The sequence below is a fragment of the Xyrauchen texanus genome, chromosome 19 (assembly GCF_025860055.1).
Source record: "Xyrauchen texanus isolate HMW12.3.18 chromosome 19, RBS_HiC_50CHRs, whole genome shotgun sequence".
Lineage (NCBI taxonomy): Eukaryota > Metazoa > Chordata > Actinopteri > Cypriniformes > Catostomidae > Xyrauchen > Xyrauchen texanus.
Window position 1 is genome coordinate 12,654,905 of NC_068294.1, and position 10,325 is coordinate 12,665,229.

Consider the following 10,325-nt stretch of genomic DNA (forward strand, 5'->3'; position numbering starts at 1 on the left):
GTGGCATTAAAGACTATATTTCTAATCTAATAAATTGTCCAGTCCATCTGTTGGTAAAACATATGTCGGCAGAAAAACACTGGAATTGCTGTGGTATAGTATTTACTTACTTTATAATAAGCAGTTTTCCTTTTGGACAATGCAAATAATTGACATTCATGATATTTTAGCACACATTTTTTTATGCAAATAATACATTTTTGTGAGGAAATTGATTTGATCAGTTTTCCAACACAATATCATTTTTGGAGTGATAATTCTTTTTTTTTTCTTTTTGCATATCAGGTGTATTAAATTACACAAAATTGTGATTTGTTTTTGCACAGTGCAACAAAACGGTATTTTAGATTTGATCACTGATTGGCATGACTAATTATTGTGGAAGTGAACACATTTGCTGATGTCAACTTACAGTTATGCCTTCAAGAGCTTTATCAAAGGGCATTGTTATGCTGTCACTGAAATATGAGAATTGATTTTCTTTTTAATCAAAAATCCATATTATCCTCAAAGGGCACCAGACAATTCATAAATACAACAACAACAACAACAACAAAAAAAGACAAATATACTAATAGGACATTACAAACATAGCACTTTCACATACACATCAGTTGAACAGGATAAAAATGATGTGTCCTAAAATCTGGAGTGAAACAGGCCATGTGTGTTTCAAGCAATATCTTTACAGCAAAAGCATTAAATGTATAACAACACACATTTAGTCTTTTCTACATCTCACGTGAGCAAATTCTGAGGACCAAAAAGATTAATATCTGTTTCAGTACTGTAAATTCATTTCACAAATCTACCATCATGCACATCTGTACAATAGGATAACATATGTCATAGCGAGAAAGGTGATGCTAATTGTCTTTGAAAAAACAATGCATAAAAGGATCAATTGAATAACACGGCACGTACACGTGAGTTAATCTATCAAAATCCATCTTTTTTCTTTCTTCGCTGTCACTTTGGACATGCACCCACATCCCTTGCAATAAATAGAAAAGCCTGTCTTCACTCATTAGTGTCTTTCTCCTTCACAGTGTCTTCGCACAAGGCCCTATTCTGCATCATGGTGTAAGGGAATGGTGCACCATTGCAAGTGCTATAGTCCAGTTTGTTTAGCCTTGCCATTGTCTTGATGCTGCCTGGAGGCCTACCTGGGCTCACCTTGTAGCCTGCGGCTTTGGTGGTGCCCAATGGCCTTCCCGGGCTGGTTTTAAAACCTGCTGCTCTGGTGGTCCCGGGTGGTCGTCCCGTACTTGTCCTGTAGCCAGCAGACTTAGTGGTACCCGAGGGCCTGCCTCGACGTCCGGACTTTCCGAGGCCTTTCTTTTTCTTAGAGCCCTCTGGTGCCTCGGCACCCCTCATTCGAACGGTTTGGGAGTGAAATTCATTTTGGGAGTCTTTCATCTGGCAAGACATGGGCTTAATCAGGCCCTGTGGCAAGGGGGGCAAGTTTGGGAGTGGCAGTTGAAGTGAGGGAGGTGGGGCAGAGGGGTAAAATTTGTTGGATTGTGAGCTGCACAACTCAAAGTGACTGGCCGGGTGTTGCCCATCATCCCCAATGCTACCCAGACCATAGTCATTGCTGTTGCTGGCTACTTGGTGCATCATTTTCTGTTAGAACAAAATACATTTAAAAACATTATTGGCATGCATATTAATGGCAACAATATGTAAATAAATCACTTCATTGTGCTGTAACATAACATGAGGATATAAAGCATTTCAAAATATGTTTGTTACATCTACAAAATTGAAAATCAAATGCAGTCCTGCACACACACACACAAAAAAAGTGTAAGTTAATGCAGAGGGAGGAGTAACGCACCATTATTGTTACAATCTATGGAAACAATTACACTTGAACTTAAACTTACACTTTACTGCTAGATACATAGATGCAAGGTCTCTTCACGAAATGGGGAACATCGCTTATGCCAACCCATCGTTGTCCTGTCATTTAATATGCTATAATTATTATTTCTTTCTTCGTCTGCGCTATTGTTTACAGACTCGATTATTTATTACTGCAATTAAAACTCAAGTAAATATAAAACAGATACAAATATGCGTTAAATATTGGAATAAAGATCTTTATTATGAAGGATAAAGAAACTACTGTACCTCATCTGGAACGCGGATCACGGAATACAAAGGGTTAAATATGAAACAGATATATTTTCCATCCTTGAAACCAAAAGCATAATGTTATTTAGGCAGGAATATGGCCATATTAAGCCGCACGTGATTTCCTTCCTAAAGGATCGGATTAATAGTGGATTGTGGAATCATTATTTCCCCCTGAACCACCGAGGTTTAAAGCTGAAAGGCAGCCATTTTCAATATAAAAAAAAAGAAATAAATAAAATATTAAGAATAGCTAATACGCATGCGCTGGCTGCTGGTGGGCATGTATACTGCATTTGGTGTCGCTTTTATTGAATATTGATGGAGCAACATAATTTGTAGCAAATAGAAATTATAATGGAAGTTTGTGTTAAATTAAAATAAATGTAAAAAGAAAAGAAAAGAAAAAAGGATCTATATATGTATTTATTTTTTAAAGATGACCAGGGAGCCTTTTACCCCACACTTGGGGTAAAAGTCCCCGAAGGGGGTTATAGTGATATTGTGTAAATAAGGGGATAAAAGTTATAGGGCAAAGTAAATTAAGTCAATGTGAGCCCACTTTGGACAATTTTCATAACAATGTGTTTTATGCAACAAGGAGGCTTTTTACCCCAAATACTACATACTACTAAATACACTTAAGGGACCAGGCCTGGATCTAGAACAGGTACTTCAGGGAATTCCGGTAGATAGATCTGGCCCTGTATGGGACAGTTATTAAAAAAGGATTCAACCACCTTGAACAAAACTGTAAATGACAAATAAGTCTTTTGTCTCAAAATAAATGTGTTAATTGCAGGGATTCTCATTGGCTATAAACATTTGCAAAATAAAAAATAATAATATATTAAATACAAGATCAAATTACCTTAAAATCAAACTATATTATACATTGCACGCGATGATCTCAAAGATCAGGAATATTTTGCCGTGTATAGTGACGAACTATACTGGAAAGTACTGTTGTAGTTTTAGTAGCTGTTTAGTGTTTTGGGAGAAAATACAATTTAAAAGTACCCTTTACAGGAGCTTTACACCTGTTGCACCCTAAATGTGAAGTTAATACTAATAACAACAGTAATAATTATAATGTTATTTGTAGTAGTATTAGTAGTAGCCGTAGGCCTATTAAAGTCATTTTTATAACTATGTAAAATAACTTTTTTTAGAGTTCCTTTTTTGGGGGGTAATTATTCAATATCTAGCTAGAAATGCGCAGTAAACGAGCTAAATTTGGTGTGGCACTGCATTCTTGGTACCTCGTTGCCTATCGATATAAAAATCCCCTCGCAAAACTATCCAGAGAAACCTATCTTTATTTTTATAGCGGTTCACAAAACACAAAAGCATAACTGAATGTTGTTTCCCAAGTATATCGGTTGGTGGCAGCAAACGCCCAGGGCTGCTTTTCCCAAAAGCATCGCAGAGACCATTGGCGCCGATGCCTTCTACAATCTACTTGAGATGTCATATCCTACTATGGCGAAGGCATATGTCGTAAATATTAATAAGGTTTTGCTGACGTTAGTTGGTAACCATCCTATTGGAAGGCCAGTCTCATTAATATTCATTACGTCTACGTTGGTAACCTAGCGTTGGTAAAGGCGTGGTTCCTGAATATTAAGAGAAAGCCTTCGCAGTAGTAAGATTCGTAATATTAAATGCGGAGCAGGTGACGTCAACCTACATGAGCGGATTCTTCGTCGCTGCTGCGCATCAAAACAACAGGCTCTGACCGACGTAAGGGCGCAAATCAGCGAAGCTTCTAAGCTGTATTTTGAACACTCTTCTGCTACTGTGGACAGTAACATCGTTTTTAAAGGGAGTGGCCTAGCAACGTCCCAGTTCTTTTTGCGGCCGTAAAGTGTTACATTTACGCAACAGTCAACAGCTTGGATTGACGACTTTGACGCATGACGCCAAACCCAAATAAAGCATCAGAATAACTGTATATAATTTTCATCATTACGTGAATGCTTTAAAGAATTGGGGACAATTTACAAACATGGACGAGAAGGTATTTACGAAAGAATTGGACCAATGGATCGAGCAACTGAACGAGTGCAAGCAACTATCGGAAAACCAAGTGAAAATCTTATGCGAGAAGGTGAGTTGTGTGAATCATCATCATCGGCTGTCATTGTTGCATTGTATGTTAAAACACGTGTTCTGACAGGCGTCCCGTGGGCGCAGCAGGGCAGACTGTCTAAATGTGCAGCTCTGCCTCAGATACAGTTGCAGTTCGGCCTTCCCACTGGCCGAAGATGACGGTGCCAAATTATTCTATTATTGGCCGTCTGTGCGCCATGGACGTGACTATTGGCTGTGCAGTGCAGTTAGCAACCAGAGCTCGTCTGGTTGAGCCCGCTTTATGTTATTCGTTGTCAGGCAGATTGGTGGAATTGCGAGTGTATCTTTTGAATCACAAGTTAGCATGGAGTGTAACACGTTTAGATCCAATAGCATTTCATGGAAATGGGGAAATATATTTTCTGAATATTGGTGTTAGATATGATTTTTGTACGATTAAAGGAATATTCTGGGTTTAATACAAGTTAAGCTCAGTCAACAGCATTTGTGGCATAATGTAGTTTACCACAAAAACATATTTCGACTCGACGTGAATGGATTTCTAGCTCTATTACACTAGTGTCATCAAGCGCTCTGTGAGTCAAGCGCTAGGAAGTGTAATCGAGCTTGGAATCATGATCATGCCTAGAGACTGCAATGGCAAGCTGTACAGTGAAAAAGGAGTTATATTTTGGTCTCTTCTCACCCAAAAACCAACTGGATCACTTCAGAAAAGATTGAGTAAACCAATGGAGTCCAATGGATTAATTTTATGCTGACTTTATGTGCCTTTTGGGGCTTCAAAGTTCTGGTCACCATTCACTTACATTGTATGTACCAACAGAGCCGAGATATTCTTCTTAAAATCTTAATTTGTGTTCAGTAGAAGAAAGAAAGTCATACACCTCTGGGATGGCATAAGGGTGAGTAAATGATGAGAGAAAAAAAGGAAAAAATCAAGGTTGCAGTGAGGGCATTTACAATGGAAGTGAATGGAGACAGTCGGTAAACATCAAGTGTCGTATCTCCATCAATCAATATGTCGTTAGGTCAACCGATATATCTGTTTTACTGATTAATATGTGCTGGTAGTTGCTTATTTTTTTTTATTAATCCTCCATGTTCCTCTGTGGCCAAAACCCTTTATCTGTTGAATATTTAGGCAACAACAAGCTAATTTTGATTATATTTATATATAGTGCATTTTAAGGGAGCCAAGACTCTGTTACCATCACTGTTCATGGACTCATTGATTATTAATGCAAAATGTTATTAAAAAAAATGACACAAATTACAATTGACAAGAGATTGTTGATGATGTACTATAGATGAATGATGATCCCCTGTATAGTAATTACTGCTCATACAGTATTTACTGGTCCATTTGACAATGTTTACTTTACAGTAATTCTATTGTAAAACATTATAGATGATTGTAAGAGTGCATGTTTGGTTTCCCTTGTGTGTCTGTGTGTACAGACATTGCAAAATAACAGTCCTTGGTCCATTTCAGGCTTGTTTAGAATTAAGAGTCCCGCATTATGCACCAAATTTGAAGTTTTTCTGGTTATTATTAGGATTTTGGTCGAACAACAAACATGATTTTGGACTCTTGCAGCCTCTATATCTGTGCCCGTCACAGTATGAAAATGTGTTAATATTCAATAAATCTATTTGAAAAACTATTGGCTGATTCATTGTTATCTGCCTTTTCCTCCACCTTAGTTATCGGTATCTGCAAAATCCAATAAAGGTCAACCTCTTATGTTATGTCAACATTTCAATGTTTTCAACATTTCTTTCTCACACTGTAATGTCCAGTTGTTGTCTTTAGGAACTATTTCTACCTGATATGACCCTTTTATTACTTTCTTTGGTGTAACCAAATAAAAACAGGTTGATTCAGTCCTGTTAAATAATGGTATTGACTTGAATAAAACCAGATAGTTCAGATACTACCATCTCAATACATTTTTACATCTGGAGCATTTGATCCCTCATACAAGCACTTTAAACATATTAACCAGATGCTAATATTTATTCTTCATTGGTCCGTGTCAACATTGCCCCCCACAGCTTATTAAGGATGATTGAGACAATTGATGTAGTGCTTCTGTCTACTAACCTGTTTGTTTTTAATTTCAGGCTAAAGAAATTTTATCCAAAGAGTCAAATGTCCAGGAAGTGCGTTGTCCAGTCACAGTATGTGGAGATGTACATGGCCAATTTCATGATCTTATGGAACTGTTTAAGATCGGGGGTAAATCGCCAGACACAAATTACCTCTTCATGGGAGACTATGTGGACAGAGGTTACTATTCAGTAGAGACAGTCTCACTTCTGGTGTCTTTGAAGGTAAGTGTCATCTGCCAATCAGAATGAATAGATAAAGCTTTAGCATCCATTGCTACATTAATAAAAGAAAATATGAATTCAGGCAGCTAATATTCTGTTATGCATTTGTTATAAAGTGTTAATAAGGCAGTTCTTATGACTAACATGTCCAACTTGTTTTTGATTTTTTAAATCCTCCAGGTTCGATATCGAGAGAGAATCACCATACTTCGTGGAAATCACGAAAGTAGACAAATCACACAGGTTTATGGCTTCTATGACGAGTGCCTGAGAAAATATGGAAATGCAAATGTTTGGAAATATTTCACAGACCTCTTTGACTACCTTCCTCTTACAGCCCTTGTAGACACCCAGGTAAATTGGTTTGTGCATGCATTGTAACTTTGTTTTTGGCAAATTTAAATCTTAAAATAAAGATATTGTACAGTATTTGTTATTATTGTATAATTGTACAAAATGATGTGAAATGGGAAGCATTTTGAAATTACAAAAGGGTAAGAGTTTTCCTCTATCTGCACAGATATTCTGTCTCCATGGAGGACTGTCACCTTCAATTGACACGCTGGATCACATTCGCGCTTTGGACCGTATCCAAGAAGTCCCCCACGAGGTACAAATTCCACTGGTTAATATCAGACAGATGTCTAGTGTAACTGTAATTTTTTAAATCATTAAGAGCCCTTGTGGAGAATACTACTTGCAAAGCCTTACAAAATCTCATTGGCAGGGTCCCATGTGTGACTTGCTGTGGTCAGATCCAGATGACCGTGGAGGTTGGGGAATTTCCCCAAGAGGGGCTGGGTACACATTTGGCCAGGACATCTCAGAAACTTTTAATCATGCCAACTGCTTGACTCTGGTTTCACGAGCTCACCAGTTAGTGATGGAGGTAAAAGAAAATATGATTTCCAATGTTGGAAGATAGATTTAGATAGATTTTTTTTTTTAATTATTATTATTATTTTTTATTATTTAATAATCATTGTGGAAGATTTTAAATGTGCTTTTTTCCATGAATAAATTAAACTGTAACATGAAGATATATTAAACAGATATGAAACTATGTTAAAGGATTAGTTCACCCAAAAATGAAAATTCAGTCATTGTTTACTCACCACTGTGGTTATAACCTTATATGACTTTCTTTCTTTTTCTTAACACAAAGGGAGAAATTGTGAAAAAAAAAATTCTCATATATAATGGCAGTTTCGGGTGACCACCCCTTCAAGCTTCAAAAGAACACATAAGTATAATTCAGGAGTCTAATAAATTATCCCATGAGACTCATGATTGTTATGAAAGCATATGATAAAGTTTGGTGAGAAACAAACCGAAATCGAATGTATTATTTAGTAAAACTGTGGACCGACCGCTGATCTCCTGTGTGCGTTCATGATAGGGCATGAGAGCAACAGTTCACGCAGCCTCCCTCGTGACATTGGGGCATTCAAGGGCAAACTATTTTTGTTTATCTGTATACAGGTCCTCCACAGTGATAGTAACAACAGTACACAACACAGCTGCACAAAAAACAGAGAACAGAACTTACTAAATATTTATTAAGAGTTTGCATTTCTATGCCCAGACGTATTTGTTTGAACACATTACTCATAAGTCAAACAGAAACAAAGAGGAGGTTACAGGCAGCCACAGTCACACCATGTCCTAACCTGATGGCAACAACATGCAATAAAATGTATCCTTCTTATGGTAATCTTCTATCGATCGCTTGTTTTCTATTTTAAACATCGCGCGGGTAACTCCAGTTCCGCTGTAAACTGACACCAGTCCAAAAAAAAATAAAAAATAAGGCTGGGCATAGAAATGCATCTATTCTTCGACTATTTAGTAAGTTCTGTTCTCCGATTTGTGTGCAGCCGTGTTGTGTTCTGTTGTTACTATCGCAGTACTATCGTGCCCTTTCATGGACCCTAGGGTAGGGTTGCTGTACCCTAGGATCGGCAACAGTATGCCGACTCACTCTCTCACCAGACATGTGTGCAATGGCTCGTCAAGTTTCCCTCATTGGTAGTGCATTGCGTCAGATGCACGGGAGACCACAGTTCGATCCCCATTCAAACGAGGAGATAATAATGTTTGTATGAACAATCATGAGTGTGACAAGGAGGTTGTATTTTTATCCCTGTAATTGCATTCTGTCTCTACTAATGGTTAGGGTTAGATTTGGGTTTTGGTTGGGGGGTAGATTAAATAAAATAAGCATTTCTCTTCACTGTTTTACAACCTGTACAGCTGAAAACATTTATTTTTACCACTGGCTTCTGGCGACCTCTCCTGGATATAAATGGATGTCACACTTGTTTATATGCTCTAAAATACTTACCTCTTTAGCCTCTGGGGGCAATGTTTTAAAATTTGATCAAGGTATACTGATTTCTGCTAAAGAAAAATAAGCACACACTTGCCAATGTTTAAGTGAGATCAGTCTGGATTACTTACTGAGCTAATACAATGACACAATATCATAAACATCATTTTACAGGGTTATAACTGGTGTCATGAACGGAATGTTGTGACGATCTTCAGTGCACCAAATTATTGCTACCGATGTGGTAACCAAGCTGCGATAATGGAACTTGATGACACGCTCAAGTATTCCTTGTACGTAATATATCATTTTCTCTCCCTATTCTCATATCTTGATGTGTTATAGTTCTATAACTTTGCAATTATAAATATTCATACTAACCAGGATGATTTCATTTAGTTTACAGTTTGACCCTGCGCCACGTAGAGGTGAGCCTCACGTCACTCGTCGCACTCCAGACTATTTCCTGTAAGATGGGAAGGCTTTTTAAAATAACAGTATTACAGCACTTTCTGACCGGTGGACAGTGTTCATTCACAGAAGACATGCTCAGCTTTATAAATCTTTCAACAATTAGCTCTGTCCTTGGACCAAAACATGATCCATATCTGTACTGCAATAGCATGACAGTAGATGCAGTCATCTCAACCAAAACACAAATGTAATATTACACTCCCATCTGTAACATGTGTTTTTTTTCTCTGCTGTAATAATAATGCTGTGTTTATCAGGATACAATGTTTTCTTCATACTAATGGTTTTATGTGCATTCTTGTAAAGAGCCATGTGTTTTGGAATAACATTATTTGAATATACACTTTCACTGCTTATGACTGGATACTGCACAAGTTGTGGTGAGCTTTAAACAGTGCTTTGTATTATAGCTGCATTTTCATGCTACATGGCCTCGGGTTCACAGTTAGCTGTCAGCTGACATCTTTCCGACTGCTGATTAAATGATTGCCTATTGCAGTGTTTGTTACAGGTAGGTATGAAACCCTTAGTTTTTGTCCTTTTCAGTGTACCTTAAGCACTTTTTCAATGCTGTATTTGCTATCAGGCTTAGTTTACACAAAATCAGCAGTGTTTATGTTTGGTTTTGCTTTTGTATGTAACTGAATTATTTCTCAATAATTTGTAATTTAGAGCACAATTAAGTATGGATTGAAATGGCAATAAAGACACATGCTATTTATATGAAATTGTAAAGGGTGTTAGTGAAAACAATTGTAAGTTTCGAGTGGTTGATTGATTTTAATTGTAGAGTTAGGTTGGTATTTAAAACATCCACAAGCTGGAGCTATGACATATGCAAATCAGCTTTTTTTTTTTTTAAGCCAATTTGCTTAATTTGTTTAGTACAATTTTCTACTTTTTATTTATTAAAATCAACTGAAAGGGGTAATTTGAGTTTAAACACATAAAAAGC

General features: G+C 37.2%; 2 protein-coding genes across 3 annotated transcripts; one reads left to right on the forward strand and one right to left on the reverse strand.

Annotated features, from left to right (window-relative positions):
- Positions 1-159: 159 nt before the first annotated feature.
- On the reverse strand, positions 160-2,346 carry LOC127660043 (UPF0461 protein C5orf24 homolog). Of its 2 annotated transcripts, XM_052150099.1 has the most exons (3): positions 2,137-2,346; positions 1,890-1,965; positions 160-1,626 (listed from the first exon to the last, which is right to left on the reverse strand). In XM_052150099.1, exon 3 carries the CDS (start codon positions 1,621-1,623, stop codon positions 1,021-1,023), a length of 603 nt encoding a protein of 200 aa, XP_052006059.1. In that variant the 5' UTR covers positions 1,624-1,626; positions 1,890-1,965; positions 2,137-2,346; the 3' UTR covers positions 160-1,020. The 2 variants fall into 2 exon arrangements, with proteins under 2 accessions (XP_052006059.1, XP_052006058.1); XM_052150098.1 differs by lacking the exon at positions 1,890-1,965 and having other exon boundaries at positions 162-1,626.
- A 1,473-nt stretch (positions 2,347-3,819) lies between these two features.
- Positions 3,820-10,321, forward strand: LOC127659921 (serine/threonine-protein phosphatase 2A catalytic subunit alpha isoform-like). The gene is made up of 7 exons (XM_052149913.1): positions 3,820-4,249; positions 6,358-6,567; positions 6,748-6,921; positions 7,088-7,177; positions 7,295-7,456; positions 9,071-9,189; positions 9,296-10,321. Exons 1-7 carry the CDS (start codon positions 4,148-4,150, stop codon positions 9,366-9,368), a joined length of 930 nt encoding a protein of 309 aa, XP_052005873.1. The 5' UTR covers positions 3,820-4,147; the 3' UTR covers positions 9,369-10,321.
- Positions 10,322-10,325: the final 4 nt, after the last annotated feature.

Bases quoted from the DNA above. Each gene is read 5' to 3' on its own strand.
- LOC127660043 (XM_052150099.1), bottom strand. From the start codon at position 1,623: ATGATGCACCAAGTAGCCAGCAACAGCAATGACTATGGTCTGGGTAGC.
- LOC127659921 (XM_052149913.1), top strand. From the start codon at position 4,148: ATGGACGAGAAGGTATTTACGAAAGAATTGGACCAATGGATCGAGCAA. The intron at 6,568-6,747 runs GTAAGTGTCATC...TAAATCCTCCAG, and splicing joins CACTTCTGGTGTCTTTGAAG to GTTCGATATCGAGAGAGAAT. The intron at 6,922-7,087 runs GTAAATTGGTTT...CTATCTGCACAG, and splicing joins CAGCCCTTGTAGACACCCAG to ATATTCTGTCTCCATGGAGG.